At 44.9% G+C, this 23,052-nt stretch overlaps 1 protein-coding gene across 7 annotated transcripts in view; it reads right to left on the bottom strand.

The window, feature by feature from the left end:
- The window catches only part of LOC308303843 (ubiquitin carboxyl-terminal hydrolase 54-like), a 122,300-nt gene that overhangs the window by 16,303 nt on the left and 82,945 nt on the right, over positions 1-23,052 (bottom strand). For all 7 annotated transcript variants that reach the window (XR_013963024.1, XR_013963025.1, XR_013963026.1 and 4 more), the window contains exons 13-16: positions 22,592-22,806; positions 15,700-15,827; positions 13,640-13,822; positions 5,378-5,585 (exon numbers count right to left, since the gene is read on the bottom strand). Coding sequence is in view for 4 of the 7 variants with exons in the window: in XM_080748337.1 (XP_080604463.1) it covers positions 5,378-5,585; positions 13,640-13,822; positions 15,700-15,827; positions 22,592-22,806 (734 nt within the window). In the remaining 3 variants the exon portion in view is untranslated. The remainder of the gene's footprint in view (positions 1-5,377; positions 5,586-13,639; positions 13,823-15,699; positions 15,828-22,591; positions 22,807-23,052) is intronic.

The raw sequence follows: 23,052 nt of genomic DNA, 5'->3' as shown, positions 1-23,052 counted from the left end.
CACGTGGGTGCTCACGAGTGATTTTTTTTTTTAAGTCAAAGCACCTCCCACCCCCCTCCCTTCCAGAAACCGCCCACAATAGGGCACAGTTTCAGACTACTGCGTGAGCTGAGTCTGAGATCAGGCTAGGTCTGGGGGACTTGTTTCTTTGGAGAATAGGAGAATGGACTGGTCGTGGCTGTACCGGGTGCCTGGTTATGGATGCATTGGGGCCTGCATGCTGCTCCCATACATCTGGTTATGGATGCATCAGGGCCTGCATGCTGGTCCCATACATCTGGTTATGGATGCTGGTCCCATACATCTGGTTATGGATGCTGGTCCCATACATCTGGTTATGGATGCATCAGGGCCTGCATGCTGGTCCCATACATCTGGTTATGGATGCATCAGGGCCTGCATGCTGCTCCCATACATCTGGTTATGGATGCGTCGGGAGGCCTGCATGCTGCTCCCATACATCACGGCTGTGGGATGGATGTGATGGCTCCAGGAGAGCCATTTGGCCTCGCTTCGGCCGCTATATTACCTTATTGATTTACATAGCGCTGGCATGTGCAGGATATGATGTATGTACGGCATTAATCGACCACGTCTGAAGAGGCTGGAGGACGGTGGAGCGATGCAGCGGCGGGATTATGTTTGTCTGCTACTTTATTAGCGTGTGTGTGTGTGTGTGTGTGTGTGTGTGTGTGTGTGTGTGTGTGTGTGTGTGTGTGTGTGTGTGTGTGTGTGTGCGTGTGTGTGTGGGTGTGTGAGTGTGTTGCGTGCGTCTATAAGAATTCAATATCGCACGCAAAAATCGTGTGTCAATTTAACTCTCATTGTTACACTCAAACTCAAACGAACATTGCTATATGAACATATTTTTGTGTGTACGCACCCTGTTGTATCGCGGTTGTACAGTGTAGAGTGCAGTGTGTGTGTGTGTGTGTGTGTGTGTGTGTGTGTGTGTGTGTGTGTGTGTGCGACTGTGCGTGCTTGCTTGCATCGCGTACAGTACAAGCCTGTGTAACTTTGTGTCCCGTGTTATTGGTCGCTTTATATACTTTGCGTGTATATTCACTGCATGTTTTGGGCCTTGTGTCTGTGAGTGAGAGTGCGTGCCTGCACGCGCCTGAGTATCAACCCCCATCCCCCACATTAACCCCCCCCCCCATCTCCTCCTCCAAGCCTCAGTAATTACCCAGCAGGCTTTGCAACAGCGGGCCATAAATCAGAGGGCTCGGCGTTGATCAATAGAGGAGAGAGAGAGAGAGAGAGAGAGGTAATAAAAGCACAGAGTGCTGAGCTGTACCTCCCTCTCTCCTCATCCTCATCTTCCTCTCTCTCCACTGTACAAGCACCTAACGCTGGTTTTACCATAAACCAGACACCAAGCGAACCCACAGAGGACCAGGGCCTGAAGCTGGTTACACACCAGTTCCGTGGACACGCAGTCTAAGCGCATAGAATGTAATTCGGTCCTTCTCCAGTCAGCAACGGCTGTTGTTGTTGCCCTCCTGGCCCCAAAACTGTGGAATAAACTCCCTGTCGCACTTAGAACAACAGACTCACTCCCTAGCTTCCACCGTGGACTGAAGACTCACCTCTTCAGACTCCACCTTAGCCCATAGCACTTACTGTAGCACTCGCCTACCCTCAATGAACATACATGAAAGCTAGAAAGCTTTTTTTTTTGGTTTTATATAAAGCTTTTACTGATTAGGTGCTGGTCTACCTACGTTATTAGATGTATTGATGTTGATGTATTGATGTATTACCGTGCTTATTTGTAAGTCGCTCTGGATTAAGAGCATCTGCTAAATGCCTAAATTGTAAATTGTTGTTTGACAGTCACTCTGTTGGATCACTTCCCTCTCACAGCCACACCTACACGCAGAGCAGCGCTGCTTTCATGGGCTTCACAGAGCTTGAATAAAGTCGGTTGAGATAGACTTTATTCAAATTAGATCTGTCCTTGTCAGTCCGTCTGATACGGGGCATCAGCTTGTACTTTGCCGTATCGCACTAGACGGACTGTCACGCATGCTCCCGTTGGAAATGAATGGGATGTGTGCTGTCATTCAATGTTATATGAGTTAAAGAAGAACCCGATTGAAACCAGCACAAAGCTTTTTTGAATATCCATAGTTGACCTTGTACCAGTGAACTGTACTGTCATGAAACTGTGCCCTTTCCTATGCAAACTACTAATAAAGTCTTCAATCAATCAATCAAATCAAAATGGGTTAGGGAGACAAAAACAAGGAACGAGTCGCGCTGCGACTCGTGAGCTTGGAGGTTGGCTATTTTCGGTGCGTGGTACCACACTGAACTAAGCATAATCAAGTCAATACTGGAGATGTGGCGTACTACTCAAAGAGGACAATTCTTTCAACATACAATGCTGCATTCAGGCTCAGGAGAGTTTGGACAAGCCACTTAATTCTCTTGAATGCTGCCTTCAGGTATGGCATGAAAAGGGTGCATTTGCATTTCTTTCAACATAGTAAAAACTGCATTCATGGTCTGGAGAGGGCACCTTTTACAGATGGATAAAAGGGCAGTGGCTCAAGCCCCCTTTGATGTCTAAGTGTGCACATGCCTGTTAGCAGCATTTAGCATGGAGGATTTTTACTGCACGTCGTAAGTTCGTACTGCACCTGCAGCACACACAGCCAGCAGCACGGCCAGAAGCTTTGGCAGCAAGCACACATACACATAGCAGCACAGTGAAGCACAGCACACAGCCTGGGTGTCTCTCTCTCTCTCTCTCCCTCTCTCTCTCTCTCTCTCCCTCCCTCCCTCCCTCAGTAGCGGCGGAGCCTAGCAAAGCAAGATTTGTCTTTTTTGCTGCACTGCAACACACACTCACACACACACACACAACACGGCAGGTTAGAGGAAGTTAGAAGTTTATGTACTGGAGCGGGTGCACGCACACGCACACGCAACACACAAACACACATACACGCGCACGCGCGCACACGCACACACTGTACACGGTGTAGTGCTATTATACGGATACAAAAGGCCAGGGGTCGCGGGATCTGGGACCAGGGGCGTCACAAGGGGGGGAAAAGTGGGACTGAGTTACTAGGGCCCAAGGTGGAGGGGCCTTAATTATTTTATACTTTTGCTATTGAAAAATAGCAGATTTACAAGCTCACAGCGCGGCACTCGGTGCCGCGCTGCGAGCTTGTAGATCTGCTATTGTTGAAAAGTCATGAAAATGTGTGCAAATCTTCGAATATTTGTATTATTTGAGCGAACATTTGTAACTCACTGGGGGGTCCCTGGAACTAAATGTTTTGAGATGGGGGTCCATGGGCCAAATAAATATAATTTTGGGGGTCCTTCATGTGAAAAAGTTGACATAGAAACATAGGTTTTTAAAAAAAAAAATTAGAAGGATTTGAAATATTCAAAGACTTGCACAAATTCTCACAATAAAAAAAAAATAGCAGGTCTACGAGCTCGCTGTGAGCTTGTATATCTGCTATTTTTCAATAGTTAAAGCACAACATAATGCGTAATAATGCGCTCATGGGGGGCCCGCAGTGAATCCTTTTACCCAGGGCCCAGAATTTGGTGCGACACCCCTGTCTGGGACGACACACATAGTATGAGGGTACTGGAAGTGCTTCGGGGCAGGCAAGCACCGTAGTGTAGGACACGCACACACACTCATGCACACGCACACAAGGGGGTCCCAAGGCTTTCGCTCTTTCCAGGGGTCATCGTCATGCTGGCTTGTGCATGGTGGACGTTTTTTGTAAAAATTCCATTTTTGCCACCGACATACATAATTAGCGGACAGAAAATATTACTAGTAAGACTCCCTAATTGGGAGATAATCGACCGTCAGGTCGCATACACAAACTTTAGAAGGCAATGGTAGCCAATCAGGAGGGATTATGGGAAATGGGACAGATCCATGTTGATGACATGACCTTAGAGATACTGTGTACCCCTTTGCGTGATTTTAGGGCAAAATCTGTAGGAGCAGTGTCCAAAAATGTGTTTTGCAAGAATCAGCCTCATGGTGGCGCTAGAAGAAGGCCATGTGAGAAATGAGGTGGAAGTTGTGGTTCGGCAACCAAGGAGTGTGTGTGCAAAGTTTGGCATGGATCGGGGTAACGGTGGCGGAGATATGAGTAGGGGAAAAGTGTGACGTGTGACGTGTGACTGACAGACTGAGAGACAGCCAGTGGAGGTTTTGATAGTAACAGTAACCTGACGGTCGCAACCAGAAACACACAAAGAGCTAGCCCTGAATGACCATGACAGGTCTGTAACAGTTAGTGTTAAAATGGAACCAAATGGGTCCATTGGTTCCACTCAGAGTTTTGGGGTTCCTTGCAAATTAAACAACCACTAGTACCAGTTGGACTCATAATGTGCCATAGTGTCGTAGTAAATCAGTGTCAATCACATTCTGAAGAGAACCTGGAGACTTGACATTCAGTAATTGGGTCTTATGAATGAAAATAAGAACATTATAATGGTGTGGTAAATATTGTAACAATTATTACATAATCGTTAATCGTAATTATTTTTGTCATAATCGTTATCAATGTCATAATCACATGTTGCAAAATGTTCATATATTTTCAAACATTTTCAAAAATGTCCACTATCAATGTCCTTTTTTAAGTATAAAGTTGTCAAACGTGTCAGTCATGTCTTTGTATATTCAGGTTATGTGTTGTATCTACCATGTGCAACTTCAAAGCCTACAAGCCAAACAGAAATGTAATTGTCAACGACAAAAAACACAATTAAATCGTTAATTGCAATTAAGTGAGTGACACTCAATTGTCATGTGAAATGTACGGACATATTCATGACCCCTCGGTTCTTTCTTTTTGGACAAGCAGTGCAGGACACACACACACACACACACACACACACACACACACACACACACACACACACACACACACACACACACACACAAAATCAACGATTGGGGGGGGGGCGTGTGGGTGTGGTGAGATGGGGGTGGGGGTGGGCGTTTCAAGGCAGGGGTTTCCGGACAGGCACCACTTACTTACCAGTGGTGGAAAGTAACTAAGTAAAGTTACTAAAGTAACTTCTGGCTCATAATGACTTAATTTCATTCTTGAAAATTAAATAATCTACCCTGTTAAGCTGTCTTGTCTCTTATGCCTGTGTCTTGGTATTAGTTGCTCTCCGCCACCTAGTGGTGGTGGCATGGAAAGAAGTGGTACCTCAAAATGAGGTGGTGCCACCGACATGCCATTGTCAGCACTTTCAAGGTACAACTACTGTACTTAAGTAAGAAAAGTGAGTACTTCCTTCCACCACTGTTACTTACGGACACACAGGAGGGAGGGGTGAGTGGGTGGGTGGGTGGGTGTGGTCATGGTACCTGTGAGGCCCCGCCGCCGCCTGCTGTGGTTGGGGGCGGGCGCTCGCCGTCGCCGCTTCCCGCTCCACTTCCTGTTCCTGCCTGCGTTTGATTGGTGGGCCCCCGCCGGCCGCCGCCGCCACGGTCCTCGTCACGCACGACGACGACGCAGCGGCTACAGCCAATCCGCCGTGGGCGTTAGGCGACTCATGCACGGGCCTGAGCACAGCTGAGAATATTATAATCAATAGAACGGGGGAGGAGGAGCGGGGAGGGGGGAAGGGGAGGGGTTAAAATAGAAAGAAATAAAACAGACAGACGGACAGATAGACAGACAGAGGACGGGCAGGGGGAGGCGGAGATGGAAGGTAAACGAGGGAGGAAGAAGGGATGACGGAGAGAGAGAAAGATGGAGGTGTGGAGGCGAGCGATGTCCAAGGAGAAGGAGGGATGAAAGAAAGACAGGCAGAAAGAGAGAAAGAAGGAGAAGAGGAGAGAACAGAAGCAGAGCAGAAGGAGTGGTTATGAGGGGGTTTGGCATGCAATACACTACTCTAGTGTGTGTGTGTGTGTGTGTGTGTGTGTGTGTGTGTGTGTGTGTGTGTGTGTGTGTGTGTGTGTGTGTGTGTGTGTGTGTGTGTGTGTATGTGTGTGTGTGCATGTAATAGTGCTAGGTATGTGTTCATGTGTGTTTGCGTCCACGTACAGTGTTTCCACAGTATGTGCAGTATGTGATAGTGTCATTTAAGTTATAATGAGTGTATGTCTGCGTGCGTGCGTGCGTGCGTGTACGTACAGTAGACATTATGTGAAACATGTGCGTCAGTTAGCTGGTCAAACAGTTCAAACAGAAAAGTGAAGGACATATTGTGGGCTGCATTCACTAAGCCACCTCTGACATTGACCTAGCCTCGCATAGCCAGACAATAATCTTGTTGTTACAGAAATATTCAAAGTTTCAAACAGACTCTATTGGTTAGACCTTTAACCAATCAGAGTAGCGCAAAGGTGATACACCCGCCCTACGTTTGCATACTGGGTCCTGGTTGGTTCCTCACAACTTGTTCTCATGACTTGCGAGCCGTGACATATTTGAATAACTGAGCGGGGCCAGACCTGATCTGCCAAGGGCAATTTTTCTGGCAGATTCGTCTGGCTACGCGAAGCTAAAATTGGCCTCGTCCAAAGGTAGTGTTGAAGAGCAGAAAGCATACTGTAGTCTAGCTAGTGAACGCAGCCCGTCATGGTTACTGTTAGTCACTTAAAGCAGTGGTTCTTCTCAAAATATTTTTATTTTTATTTCAAGAATCCGCCTGTTTGGTCTATAGAGTACCAAAGTCCTGACGTTCATCCCCCTGCGTTGCGGAAGTTTTTCTCTATTGAGAGTAACATTGGTTTATCAAAAAAAAAAAAAAAAAAAAAAAAACGTCTCTGCGATATCGTCATTTACGATAGTCAGTCACTCATATTTGAGTGAGCGAGTCTGTTTTTGTATTAATTCGATGGCCGCAAGATTAGCGCCTTCTCACCGTCAGTTGATTCTTCATATCCATATAGGGTTGCCACCCGTTCCGTATAATACGGAATCGTTCCGTATTGGACAATTAAAAGATGCGTTCCGTATTGAACCAATACGGAACGCGGTTTGTTCCGTATTTAACCAAATGCCCCATAAAGGTCTGTCACACAAACCTCAACACAGAATTTAACAAAAATGAATGAAATAAAACACAGGAAAAGACAGCAAAAGGAGGGAGAGGCACGAAGGACCGCCTGTGAGGCGGCTCGCAGTCGCTGCGGTGCGCTCTACGCTCTGCCTATTGTCTCCTCTCCTCTCCTCTCCGCTAGCCCGGCCCCTGTCCGCATATGCACTGCATGTCGCTGTCAATCACCGTTGCCTAGTTACAGTCAGTGATCACTGAACTTCCTCCTTCCACCAGGCAGATGCACACCGCGCGCTTTAAAAGCAGAAAAGAACTAGTGCTGCATGGTTAATCGTTTTCAAACCGAAATCGCGATGTGAAATCCCGCGATTAGCGAATCGCAAAGGCCACGGTTTCTCTGCGAAGTAGACTTCCCAAGCAATATGTAGACGTTTTAATTTTTAAAATCCCTTCATAATTGACTAAAGCAATGATCAAATCAAACTGTGGTGACTTTCTTTGCTTCCACGCATCTCCGCTGAAAGAGAAAGTGAATGTGATTTTTTGGCACAGTGGCCACTGTGCAGGAGCGTGGGAACAGCATGGGAACTAGGGGTGCTGCAGGTGTTACAGCACCCCTATGGGGAAGTTCTCATTTTTTATTTAGATAAGAAAAGAACAAATCAAACATAGCAAAAATACAATATAGGTTATACCATGTTGTGTGTTATAGTTATAACTATTCTATGCATTTCATGGGTTTGGGACTGCATTTCTTCGCCGGCCGGCGGCTGTGCCACGCGCACGGAACGCACGCACTGCGTGCCCAGAAGAGGTGTTCCTTATTTCAATTTCTGAAAGGTGGCAACCCTATATCCATATGAGTCAAACCGCCGACTTGTTTGTTCATTTTTGGAACGCAGATCAAAAAATACGCAACCCAGGTAGAATGTGCAAATTACGTCAGACTTCAGTGCTCTATACATAAGAGTGTACAAAAGGTACACATTTATATACTCCTGGAGTTACTGAACTGTAAGGGTCAATTTGTTTCCACTATACTATCAATTATTCAGTTGGGTATGACCCCTCGAGGACCCATGGGGACCCACTCTGAACCACTGGCTTAAAGGAGAAAAAGGAATCTTTGCGATACGACAACAAAAGAGCAACCATCACCTGCCAGGGAACACACATAAAAGAATCAAGAGGGTTTAGTGTTTAGAAGCAGTAGGAGCATACAGTGTTCACTGTTAGTTTAGTGTAGTTAACATTATTAGTAACACTTTTGCAGACATCCCAAGTATCCCGGAAGTTGTGGGAGTCTCCCGGAAATAAGCGTCGCTCCCGGCCACCCGCGAGTGGCACTAAAACTCCCGGAAATCCCGTCCGCTCTTGCAAATTCCTGCCATATCCGGCGGGATCCGGTCTAGAAACCGGATCTGCAACCCGCGATGCAAATAAATGTGTTCTCATTCGTCGTCGAACTGTCAATCTGGCAAATTAATGATTGTCATTCGCTGTGGGAGATGTGGGCGTCTAAAAGTGACCAACCACTGGTCTCAGATGCAGAGACTGGGCTCTCAAGCGGGAAGGAGCTCATAACAGTAAACAGACAGGTTTTGACAGGTCTTGCTTAATATGAATAAAATAACAGTACTTTACAACTGTCGGTTCTTTTTCGCTGGACATACAACTGGACATATTGCTACATCAGCCTGTGTGACGCACGGCAGCCTGCAGGCAGGCTGTTGTGTCTCACTTTCTCCCAAATAGGTAAGACATCATGCTATCAATTAACTCGATTATATTAAGCCTAAAATGGTTCCGCCGCCGTGCAGAACGGGTGTACGTGTGCTGTGCACCCCGCCGTGCGCGCGTGCACATGGGACCTCCCGGAAATGCTGAACTCCAAGTTGGGATGTCTGCTTTTGTCCAATCATTGCCGAGGTGTGTGGGCAGCTCTGCCCAATATCATCTGCGTAGCAGTAGGGGGCAGATTGGTTTAAGTGAGAACACTGGACCATCGGTTTACAGACAGGGTTAGATTTGAAAGTTAAAAAATAAAATAAAAAACAGAGGGGGGAGGGGAGGGCTGGGGCCTTTTTTCATCTTTTATTATCTATCTAACTATTCATTTCTCGAATGTCTGTGTACGTCTGTCTGGAACCCGCATGCTGACATCACTGATACTAAAACAGTGCCCAAATTTGGAGATCACTGACACCACTGCCTGTACTGCGCATACATGGGTCTCCGCCATGGTAACAGCCGCATGCTGAAACACTGACCAAATTTGGAGAAGACACTGACATAGCTGATACTGTCGATATGGTAACAGCCACTTGCTCATTACTTCTGAGACTCCTACATTCAATCCCTCATATGCGACCACATTTGGAGATGACTGGCACCACTGATACTCAACAGTATCCAAATTTGGAGATGACTTCACCGCAGTACAAAACACAACAACGCATGGACAGGATGACTACTCACTCTAAAACATACATGGGCAACTGGCGGCCCGGAGGCCACATGCGGCCCCCATCTTCACTTAATGCGGCCCACAGGTTAATATCGGAATACTGATATATTATATTAATTCCAAAAATGCAAAACAGGACCTCCTTTAATTACTTCAGTCCATATTAGTCGTTTTCGATGACTAAAATTGTACTTTTTTTATGTCCAACTTATTTGTAATAAAGTTTATAAAGTTAACATATTGTAAGTATAACTAAATAAAGAAAACGCTGCATTGCAACACGTTTAGCGCTTGTAGACTGGCTATTTTTAACTCATTTGTGACAGTAGAATGATAGAGTGGGACATCAGTTTACGAATTAAGTTACGTTCAAATATGGAGATAAGAGGTTTCTGTCGACAGCAACGATACGCAATGTGGCCCCCTGGAGTGGGAGTGGAAATACAGTGGCCCCCTCTATGATCAAAGTTGCCCAACCCTGCTCTAAATGAAGAGCTTGAAGAGATCTTCAGCAGAAAAAGAACATGCTGTTTCTGTTCAGCATGTAGTCCTATCTATGGTCAAGTGGTAGACCTACTGTATCTGGGTCAAGTGCTAGGCTAGACAGTTGGAGACAGACTGGTGGGGGAACCAAGAGTCAGACTGTAGTGCACGCACACGCACACACACACACACACACACACACACACACACACACACACACACACACACACACACACACCTCCAAACATCATGCAAATGAGTACACAGTATCTCTATAGTCATTAAACCAAACGGGTCTGTCGGATTCTTTTTTTTTAATTCCATCCTGATTGGCTATAAGAATGGATTCCAACGAAGTTTGCATGAGTGGTCCATTGTGAACAAAACGCCTCTAATCACGAACGCAGAGTGCGATTTCCGTGAAAATGTGCACACACATTCCCACCATATAGGCAGAGGCAGAAATATAAATTGTTCATATCAGCCTCATGGTGGCGCTATAACAGGCCAATTTGCGTTTTAACTATACTTGCACCGATCTGCGTAAAACATTTTGTATTCACACTCCCTAGAGGAAAAAGAAACTCTGCCCTACATTTTTCAACATGGATCAGTCAGATTTTTCATATTGCATTCTGATTGGCCAGGACTGACATCTAAAGGTTGATTGATTTCCATGAAACTCTGCACGTGCGTTCTCACTGAGTGGAGGAACAAGATGGTCCTTTTTTATCCTAACCTTAAAGCATGAGCTGTACTTTTACGTTACGTTCCGCTGCCAAAAATAGCCCACTGCGCCTCAGACGCTTATATAAGCTTATAAAGGACTAATCCTAAAAGACTAATCGTAAAGGCCTAATCCTAATCCTAATTTATTTTCAACCATAAAAAAACGAAACATAAAAAATGTGAGGATCAAGACTATATTCTCTACATCTACTATACTACACTTGTGAGGACAATTGGCCCACACTTGTACAGTAATACAAGTGTACATGTAACGCCAGAGATTCGTACCCCTGTCTCCCGCATTGAGGTCTAACATCTTAACCACCAGACCACAGGGACATCCCTGTGGACTGGGGGAGATACTAGACTTTTGAGGCTGAGGCAGTGAGTCACTCTGCTACTAGTCTTGCGCAGCCAGACAACTATTCCACAATCTCCGAATGCTATATAGAGTCTGGGAGTACAGTTCCCGAACGGCGAGTATCTGAAGTAGCCACTGCTGCACGGAACTGTAGTCCCATTGGAAACATAACAGAAACACACTAGCACAGACAGAGTCATTCTAATGAACTGTAGTCCATTTGGAAACATAACAGAAGCACACTATAGCACAGACAGAGTCAGAGTTAACAGCACATATTCTTGTTATGTGTGTTAAGTTTAAGAAAACATTTGAAAACATCATGGAAGTAACCCCAACGACACCAGAGAAAGACGGAATAACGGCCACAAAATATTGAAAGAAGACATAACGCTTCCAATAGGACTTAAAGGGCCAGTTCACCTCTGGGACAACCAGATCTTCTTTTATTGTTGTTTGGGACACGATCAACACAATCCTGTGTTATTTTTTGTGTTCAATCTGTGTTTTGAGATATTTTAGTATTTCAGCATGAATGATGATGCATTTTGCATCATATGATGCCGCATGATGACTCATATGATGCAAAATGCATCATCATTCATGCTGAAATACTAAAATATCTCAAAACACAGATTGAACACAAAAAATAACACAGGATTGTGTTGATCGTGTCCCAAACAACAATAAAATAAGATCTGGTTGTCCCAGAGGTGACCTGGTCCTTTAAGGGAGCGAGTACGTCACATCCTACTCATGATTAGAACTTCCGTCTCCCAGACTGTATGACAGGAGCATTTGAAAATAGTGTCAAAACCTCTGAATTCCAAGTCAAGAGGGAAGCACGCACATCTCAATGAATTTAAAGGTGCTGAACCAAGAATACACACCATGGAAGAAGAGGAAGTATGCACACTGTTCCAAAGCTCCAGCAACAAACACAATCTCTGCCACAAAAAAAAAAAAAACCCTTGTAGTTCTTCTCCGCCAGGCCAGAGGAACCCAAAGATTTAATAAGCTTAATTGAAAAAAATATATATATATCACAGCAAAACTAAAATAGGCCGGAACTAATCCTCCGCGATCGGTTTCAACACAGACCAATTATGGAGACGGACCGTTGCCATGGAGATGGAAACCGGAAGCAGGATGGTCCATGCTCTATTCGGGCCGTTAGCTTTCTGCGTGTACAGCACGGCTTACAAAAAGACAACCGCTGGACGGATTTGAAAAATTTCAAACGTTTTTTGAAGCTGATGAAATACCTGCACACGCACGATGCATAGTCCGTGTCCGATCGTGCACGATGGAAACTCTAGCGCCCACGTTAAAAGGTAAGAGAAGCCAGGCAGTGAAAAACATAGCAACATTTTCGGGTTGCTCGGCTGGTACATTAAATGAGTTAATATACAACGTTTCAACCCTTGCGGGTCTTCATCAGGTATGGGTCAACACTCTGGCCACACGAGACTACTCTGCTACACACACACACGCACGCACGCACGCACGCACGCACACACACACACACACACACACACACACACACACACACACACACACACACACACACACAGACACAGACACACTGAGATGGAACGCAAACCGGAAAGGACAGACAGACAGACAGACAGACAGACAGACAGACAGACAGACAGACAGACAGACAGACAGACAGACAACAGGTGACAGTAGGCCATCATCTGCCTGACAGCCAGCTTCAACATCCTCTCCTCTGGTTTCATCTCCATCGATCCGTCTCTCCCTCCCTCCCTCTCTCACTCCCTCACTGTTTGTTTGTTTGTTTGTTTGTGTTTCTCTCTATCTCTCTCCTCCTATAATCATCATCCATCCATTCCTTCATCCTTCTATCCATCCCCACACCCACCCTTCCATCCTTCCATCCTGTCGCCTATATCGGTGGTTCTCTACCTTTTCAGGCTGCGACCCCCAAAATAATCACATTTTAACCGGGGACCCCCTCACCCTTATAATAGCTTATAATGACGCGCTCAGGATCCTCCTGAAGAAGCCTAGGGGTGGCAGAGCTAGCCAGCTATTTTGTGACCCTTGATGAGTCTCATAATGAGACGATTAATAAGTTGACCAATTCGAGGTATAGCTCAGAAAGATATTGTGGAAACATTGGTATGAGTGTCTTTTATAGATGTTTTTACGAGTGTTTTATTTGATTTTATGAATGTACAGTATATTGTATTTTTAATTACCGTATTTTCCGGACTATAAGGCACACCGGACTATAAGGCGCACTGTCAATGAATGGTCTATTTTCGAACTGTTTTCATATATAAGGCGCACCGGACTATAAGGCGCACATAATAGACGCTACCGTTGCGTTATGCATCCAACAGATGGAGATGTGCTAAAGGGAATGTCAATGTCAATGAATGATCCATATATAAGGCGCACTGGACTATAAGGCGCACTGTAGTTTTTGGAGAAAATTAAAGGCTTTTAAGTGCACCTTATAGTCCGGACAATACGGTATTGTTTTTTTTACGTCTACCATTGGCTTCAGCAGTAATAAAGTTTGATTGAATTGAACTGAACAGTGTTCCTACCCTGGTGCTGCAGCTGGTCCAGGTCCAGGTACTTGCTGGGCTTGGGGTTGAAGCCCAGGGCCACCTCCTTCTCCTGCTCCCTCCTCCTCAGCTGCTCCTGCTGCCTCCGCAGCGCCTCCTGCTGCCTGGCCCTCCTCAGCACCTCCTCCTGCAGCTCGTCTAGCTCGCTGCGCCCCCCGCAGCCTAGACACAGACATCACACATCACATGCACGCATGCACACACACATCACACATGCACACATGCACCCACACACACACACACACACACACACACACACACACACACACACACAGGCGTGTTAACACACAGGTGACTAACATGTCATTTTGACCGATTTTGAGATCGCAAAGTGCAATAACTCTCCCGGTGAAGGTCTCAGAAATTTCCCCTTCCATGACTTTTCCTAAATACTCAAGACATAATATAGACATAATATACCATTATACCACTCTGACTGTTAGTTATCGGTCATAAAGACAGGTCTCACCCATTCCTTCCCCTCCCAGAAGCAAGGAGAGAATTTCACACCTTTTGCGCTCCCCATTTGAGAGGTCAATTGAAACGCTAATTCACATTTGGAAGACAATAGAACCCCCGCTGGCAGCAGGGGAGGAGGTGTTGCTCTCCTGGGCCAAAAGGGAGAGGGAGAGAACTTGACTGATAAATGCAGTCAGAGTGGAAGTGATTTTTTTTCAGTCACCCGAGTGTTAAGGGAACCCGGAAGAGGCGTTAGGTCTCTGACCGAAGACGCATTATGCCTTTGTGGGGTCACAAGCTCAAGGGTTCAATACAGGTTCATGGTTCTGCACTGCTGTACTCTCACCCGACAGTGATACGCACTAACCCAGTGCTTCTCAACCACTGTGCCTGGGGACCTTTGGTGTAGCCCTGAGAAGGGTCAAGTGTACCCCTTGAAACGGCTTGAAAGCCAGTATTGTATTTATCATTTTAAAAATGATTTAAACTAGTGAAAACAGCCGATCTAGAAGCACACAACGCCTACTGTTGTGTGACAGCCTTGTATGATGAAGCAGGGCTTTACTTTGCGAAGAAACGTACAAATTTGAAACTTGGAAATACAAGGTTTCTTCCCGACAGTGACGATATTTACACCCCCGTATTATGTTGGTGTGCCCATGGATTCTTGGGACATGAAAAGTGTGCCCATGCAGAAAAAAGGTTGAGAAACATTGCACTAAGAACGTCACTTTGCTGACACTCACATTAGCTGCTCAAGTGTGAAAATTCTAAGTTAAGGGAGTTATGCTGCTAGGGGCGTTTCGCAGCTTTACGAGCCAGATATGTGGACGCTCCACACACACACACACACACACACACACACACACACACACACACACACACACACACACACGCACAACAAGGGGTAAACTTTGTCTGCCGGAAATGAAGCCTATACCAAATAAGGAAAAATCTATAAAATAGCGTGGCACTCAGCGATTAAATCATTGTTTAATCAACGGCATTCAGTGTGATAAAGTAGGGTATGTTTCTAGGCACACAGCAGAGGAGGAGGTGGAAGTTGTTATGTGTCAGGGCTCTCTACTTGGTGACTGTTTTAGTTCTATACCTTAAATATCTAAGCTGAAAATAGACAAAATATATGCAAAATATATATATATATATTTTCTTTTTGAGCATGACAACGTTTGGACCCAGCTGGGAGCTCAGAATGTGTGCGGACTTCCCTTCCTTCTCCAGTGGATGTATTTTAGTTCGGCACCTGTTTTTCTGTTGGGATGTGCGTGCTTCCCTTTGAACTAGCTGTTTCTGCAAAATATTTCCCACAATACCACCTGGTCACAATGTTTTTACACGCTTACCAAATAGAACTCAGATACAACAGACGCACGCACGCACGCACACACGCACGCACGACTCACTCACACACACACACACACACACACACACACACACACACACACACACACACACACACACACACGTGTGCACACACACACACGTGTGCACACACACACACACACACACACACACACACACACACACACACACACACACACACACACACACACACACACCTAGGGTGCCGGGTGATGCCAGCTCCTGTAAGATGGCACCGCTGCTCTTTGACTTGGGCACCGAGCGCCACGAGGGACCTGACATCAGCACACGCTGCTTCTGCTGCTGCTGCTGCCCTCCCACCTCCCTGTAGAGAGAGAGAGAGAGAGAGAGAGAGAGAGAGAGAGAGAGAGAGAGAGAGAGAGAGAGAGAGAGAGGGAGAGAGGGAGAGAGAGGGAGGGAGAGAGAGAGAGAGAGAGAGAGACATACAGAGAGAGAGAGAGAGAGAGAGAGAGAGACATACAGAGAGAGAGAGAGAGAGAGAGAGAGAGAGAGAGAGAGAGAGAGAGAGAGAGAGAGAGGGAGAGAGAGACACACACAGAGAGAGAGAGAGAGAGAGAGACAGAGAGAGAGAGAGAGAGAGAGAGAGAGAGAGAGAGAGAGAGAGAGAGAGAGAGAGAGAGAGAGAGAGAGAGAGAGAGAGAGAGAGAGAGAGAGAGAGAGAGAGAGAGAGAGAGGGGTCATTAGGAGTTCTCACCTTCTGACATCACAAACCCCAGCTTAACACAAACTTCCTATAACACAATGTAAAAATAAATAAATGTGTATATATATATATATATATATATATATATATATATATATATATATATATATATATATATATATATATATATATATACGAAGTCTGACAGAAAGGGAGAAATTGCCACTCCTTTTGGGGGAACAGAAAAGAATTTTCTGCAAAATATGTCAATTCCCGTCACAAGAAAAGGGACGACCAGTAGGACACATATAGGCTACTTACCATGTTTTACTTACAGTACCACACCATCTCCTTTATTGAAGTCATTTCATTGATTTATATTGTTTTGTTGTTGTTTATCTCATAATTGTAATTGTGCTTTGACAACATTTGTTAAATTTCATGCCAATAAAGCCTATTGAACTGAATTGAATTGAATTGAAAGTGACTTATTGACAGAGATGGAGAGACAGAGAAACAGAGAGGGGACATGAGGACTCTCCTCATGAGACAGAGAGACAGAGACATTAGGGAGAGAGAAAGTGTAACATGAACTTGTGATGTTATTAAATTACTGGCAGAATGCTGAGTGAGCTCTTGTATCTGATGTCATGTGGAACATGATAACAATGAAATCATGAGCACTAACTATCTGTATATCTATGTATGTATAATACTGTATATAATAAAAGAAAATCTAATATTATTTACATTAAATCTTAGCAAGTTAATAGAATTAAGTTTTGAAACAAAGCTCCGAACAGAAGACGCTGCATGTCTCTGCTGTTCTAATTCCTACAGATTTCTTTCCAGAGTGTAGGTTATGCTGAAAAGCCTGGGGCTCCCGTTGGATTTAAAGTCTAGTCTCTGGAACAGCTTTCCTCCTGGATCTCTTAAGACCTTTTCTGATCTGCAGGGACCCAGAAGATCACTGACATAGTCCAGAGCAAGACCCTGCCTTGTCTTAAATGTAGCTATCAGAATCTTTAAGTCCACTCAATGACACGGTCTGCACCTCATTGGCCCTTAGACTTTGTCTGAATGTGTTTATACGTTTTGGGACTTTTACTTCATTCTGGGTTTTCTAGTTCTGTGTAGTCTGTTGCCTTGGTCTTCTGTGTCAGGGACGTGCAGAGATTGTTAGAGAGGCAGGGGCTGACATTTCTAAAAGGGCCTTTTGGTGAAAATATCGAAAAAGGCAGACCTCCAAGCTCACAATGCTGCGATGCGTTGTGAGCTTGGAGGTCGGCTATTTTCGGTGCTTGATACCACACTGAACTAAACATTATCAAGTCAATACTGGAGATGTGGCGTAACGGCATGGATTTCTACACAGAGAGGGCAATTCTTTCAACAGTAAAAACTGCATTCATAGTATGGAGAGGGCACGTTTTACAGACAGCTCAAGCCCATCTACACGTGCCTGGTCTGTGTAGTACACTTCATTTTGGGAACATTGAGAACTAATTTGAGGCTCAAAACTAAGATCTGGATCAAATAAACAGGAATACCAAAGATTCTATAGGCAGATTTTACATTGGATATCTAATGCAGGGTTCCCCAAAGTGGGAGCCGTGATGCCAGTCCAGGGGTGCTGCAGAATTAATTGATAATATTTGGAATTCATCAATATCACTTCACTATGTTTAGTAAAACAGACCTGATTTGCACTGTACTTGAGTTCTTTTTCCATCTACGGCCAACTCTCTTTACCAGAAATAGCAGATCTACAAGCTCACAACGCGTCACGATGTGGCGCATTGTGAGCTGGTAAATCGTCTATTCTTTGTGAATCTTCCTCCCAGAATAGGAGTGCTGGTGTTCAAGTAGTTAAACATCAAGAATAAAGTTATTTTCAGTCAGTTCTGATGGAAACTCATATTTCTCTGTGACAAAGCCTACCGTAACATATCTCAGGTGGAAAGTTGTGCATATTTACGTTGCGTAATATGATGTAAGATTCTACAAATTAACAATGTAATTCAGGGGTGCCGTGGATGAAAAAGCTATTTACAGGGGTGCCCTGAATCTTTTTTAAAACCCCTGATATAATGTGTAATGAGAGAACCCAAACAGGGGTCGTTTTGTTGTCCTGAGCTTATGGGGGCCTGGAATTATAGCATCTCTGACTCGTCACGATGAAGTGGCAGAAAGTTGTGAGGCCATCATAAGCAGTCTGGTAGGACGGTCCATCAGGGGTTGAATTGACAGGCATCGACTGTGTGTCATCAGCATTAAGAATGGAAGGAGATATCATGTGTTCAGATAACGACCAGAGTGAAGCATATAGAATAATAGAAACGGAACCCTGAGGTATTCCATAGGTAACAGGAGCGGAGGAATCAAAGACAGAAATAAACGCACATCCTCCACCGTTGGTGCTCAGCCAAACAAAAACCAGTGTTACCGCTGTCCGCTGTTTAGAAGCAACTCTGGGCTTCTTTTTATGTAAAGTTGCTTTCCGTACACATTTCTTTTAACACATTCACGGCCAGGTATTCATTAATTAATCTGACTCTGCCAGGGTTTTTCATTGTTTTTTTTTTACCTTAATTCACCAACACGCGGAACGAGCCATGTGAGCAGGAAGTAAGCAAAGGCTGTCTGTCTGTAAGGTCCGACGATCGTTTCTTCTTTCACCCGGAAAAGAAAAATTAAAACCGCAATCATCCGTTTTTAAGTTATGGTCCGTAGAAGAAAAAAATGAATAAAAAATGTTTTCACCAAAAAAACTAATTTCTCTGAATCTCATAACATGTCGCCAGACGGAGCGGAGAATTTTGGGATGACCATTACTGACAAAACTGTGGAGACATCTCTGCCATTATGAAGGACAGGTGTAAACCAAAAAAGAAGGAATTGTCGAGCGATACAAATAAGCGTTTTAGCGTAATGTCCTACCGCTCGCGGACAGAGCTGCTGTGGACTCCAGATGAAAAAGAAAACAATTCTGGCTAGTCCTGAATTCTCCTTTAAGTGGCAGTGGGCCAGATGGAACAACAGTAGTTTCCGCTGTCTTTTGTAATGGCTGTGAAAGAGTATTTATGCAGTCAGCTACTGTATCGTTAACCCCTGAGTGAACCGCTCAGTGTTGGCTCACTCTGTGTGTTCAAACTGCAAAACTAGAACTTTTCTTTTTTCCAATAGCTTTTACATACGGTAATTATCTGAAGCCTCTTTGCCTCAAGGAAAAACGTCTCACAGCACTCTAGCTCTCTTGGTGATACACACAGCAGCACCAGTACTACAGTTTATATTAGCGACCTTAAGCAACGCTACGGCAACGGCAGATGACAACGGTAATCGGAAATGATCCGCGCTCGATAGATAAACCTGCCGTCGCCGCAGCCGTCTCTACTACGGCAGAAGGGTTCCTTCCCACGTAGCGCCTACTCCGTCTGCTGCGTGTGCGCGTCGCCATGGGAACCCAAGCGTTCAGTGAAAGGGGTGGGAACCATGGTGGGAACCCGTCGCCGCCGAGGCTTTGCTTAATCATTTTGATCGCTACAGCGATTACGTCATAGCAGCCGTAGTCCGCCTGGCGTTGCCGTCCTGAAAATCATCTAGCTTAAAGTCGCTATTGTCACTGTCGGGCAGAAACCTCGTATCTCCAAGTTTCAAAATTGAATGTTTTTTTCGTAAAGCAAAGCCCTGCTTCATCGCACAAGACTGTCGCACAGGACTAGTGAAAATAGCAGATCTACAAGCACACAACGCTGCGAGGCGTTGTGTGCTTGTAGATCGTCTATTTTCACTAGTTTAGATCATTTTTTAAATGATAAATACAAAACGAACGGTTTTGGACATACAAGGTTTTCACCCGACAACGACGATATGCTCAATTTGGAGTGAGTGAGCATGTGTATGAGTGTCCAGATACACGTGTGTGTGTGTGTGTGTGTGTGTGTGTGTGTGTGTGTGTGTGTGTGTGTGTGTGTGTGTGTGTGTGTGTGTGTGTGTGTGTGTGTGTGTGTGTGTGTGCGTGTGCGTGCGCGCGCCCTTGGGGTGGCCCAGTTCTTTTACACCTCCTTTATGACATTGCTCACACGCTTTTTTGAAGCGTTCGTCTATGTTTGTCTTGGCTTTAGTACAGTACTGCATGTGCAGAATGTGTTTGTGCATAGTATGTGTGTGTGTGTGTGTGTGTGTGTGTGTGTGTGTGTGTGTGTGTGTGTGTGTGTGTGTGTGTGTGTGTGTGTGAGTGTGAGTGTGTATTACAGGCATGGCATATGCATGCAGGCATATGCGTGCAAGGCCAACCTGCACATGCATTATGCATGTGCATATTCACCTTTCATGCATGCACAGACATATGTCTGTTCATTTGCATATGCATGCGTGCATGCAGGTGCACTGGGTGCGTTGGGTGAGTGGCTGTGTGCGAGTGCACACTTCCGTGCATATGTGTCTGCAGAGGTGGAAAAAGTACACACATTTTTGCGACCGTCAGGGAGCAGTTTACTATGAAAACCTCCACCGGCCGTCCGTCCGTCCGTCCGTCACACCTTTGTGACCATCAACAAACGTCACACCTTTGTTGATGTTTAAATCGAAGAGTCTTGGTCAAATACTTCTGTTGGTTTCTGCACTGATCATTTATACAATTCAGCTGTGTTTGCTCGTGTCATCATGATGAGGTCATAAATCAGCCATGCCCAAATATAGATTTTACGGGTTTACATGCTTACTCAGTTATTCGTTATGTGAAAGTCCTATGACGTCTATGATATCTGACATCATCATACATACATTCCCTTTTATGCCCATAAATGGAGATCCCCTCTGTAGAACCAGCCACTGACATCACTGTAATGTCAGGGGAACCAAATCCCTTTTATGCCCATATATGGAGATCCCTGTGATGCCAGGGGAACCAAATCCCTTTTATGCCCATATATGGAGATATGGAGATCCCCGTGTTGCCAGGGTAACCAAATCCATTTTATGCCCATATATGGAGATCCCTGTGATGCCAGGGGAACCAAATCCCTTTTACGCCCATATATGGAGATCCCTTATGTCATCAATATTAAGCCCATATCTGTGAATATCTTTGGGTACCAGATGTCTCCATATATGGTTAAATGGTCCGATATACATCACTGGCCAGAAGACCAAGAAATGGTGCAACCTCGCCCTTTGCTTTTCTCCCTATAGGCATCTTACTGGTAGGTAGTTTAATGAGGAATGCAGTATGGTGGTAGGTAGGTAGTTATGGCCTTTGATGTAAGATTTTCACTTTCTAGGATAACTATATTTGCTATTCCCAGATGATGCCCTTTTAGGGTACCCCTCATGCCCATATATGGAGATCCCCAGGCTTTACTAATTAACATAAGTTTTATGCCCATATATGGAGATCATTGTCCCAATGTCATCAGATATATGGGCATAAATGGACACAGGCAAACTAGATGGGCTGTATGGATATCCAGATGTGTGATGTAAGTGTTTTATTCCAAATGTGGCACCCCACAGACATATTTCCAGAAACAAAATCCCTTTCATGCCCATATATGGAGATTTCTGATGTCATCAATCCCAGGCCCTGTAAAAAACATGGTTGCTATGGTATGAGCAACTTATGTCTCCATATATGGAGATTCAACTTCAATGAGTAACCATGGCAAACTGTCAACTGCCCGTATGTCTTGATAATTGGTAAAACAAACTTTTGGCCTATTTGTGGAGATAAGCGACCAACGGTCGCTTATCTCCCGATTAGGGAGTCTTACTGGTGTACTTAAGTAAAAGTGTCAATACTGCACTGTAGATGTACTCCGTTACAAGTAAACGTCCAGAATTCAAAATGTACTTGAGTAAAAGTCTGAAAGTGTCGGGATCAAAATGTACCAAAAGTACAAGATGCGACGTGTTGTGAGCTTGTAGATCGTCTATTTTCAAACAGCCATGGTATAAAATAGGGCTAAAGTCAAGACTAATGTACGTTTTATAATATAATATAATTTATATATGCAAAGTAACTAATAACTAAAGTTTTCAAATAAATGTAGTGGAGTAAAAATACAATATTTGGATCTGAGATGCAGTGGAGTAGAATAAAAGTATTGGAAATTGGAAATACTCAAGTAGAGTACAAATACCTCCAAATTGTACTTAAGTACAGTACTTGTACTTAGTTACTTTACACCACTGTGTGTGTGTGTGTGTGTGTGTGTGTGTGTGTGTGTGTGTGTGTGTGTGTGTGTGTGCGTGCGTGCGTGCGTGCGTGCGTGCGTGCGTGCGCAGCGTGTGTGTGTGTGTGTGTGTGTGTGTGTGTGTGTGTGTGTGTGTGTGTGCGTGCGCAGCGTGTGTGTGTGTGTGTGTGTGTGTGTGTGTGTGTGTGTGTGTGTGTGTGTGTGTGTGCGCAGTGTGCGTGTGTGTACCTGTCTGGACTGCTGCTGTTCCTCTCACTGCTCTCGTAGCCGCTCTCCATCCTCTGGATGAGGCGTGGCTGGTGCTCCACCCCTCTGAGGGGCGGGGGAGGGAGGGGGGGCACCATGGTGGTGCTCCTCTGGCCCGGACCCCCGGCCAGAGGCCCCTGGTGGTCCCCCAACGCAGTCTCTCCTCTTCTCAGGGCGGCCACCGCCTCCGCTAAGCCCTGCTCGTCGGATAAAGAAAATAAATAAATCTCATGACATGACAAGGGATGGGACCATATGAAAATGTCATGTCACAACTATTGTGACCAAATGAATTGTGATTTACGATATTATCACAACAATCAAAATATCTCCAACATCCATTATCCTGGGGTGGAATATTTGCCAAAAAATTGCAAATCCACAAGCTTCTTCTTGTGGTTCATGTGCATCTGCTATTTTTTGGCAAAGAAAAAAGGCTATTT

The sequence above is a fragment of the Nannobrachium achirus genome, assembly GCF_963921795.1.
Source record: "Nannobrachium achirus genome assembly, chromosome: 18".
Taxonomy (NCBI): Eukaryota; Metazoa; Chordata; class Actinopteri; order Myctophiformes; family Myctophidae; genus Nannobrachium; species Nannobrachium achirus.
This window is presented reverse-complemented; position numbering and strand designations above follow the sequence as displayed.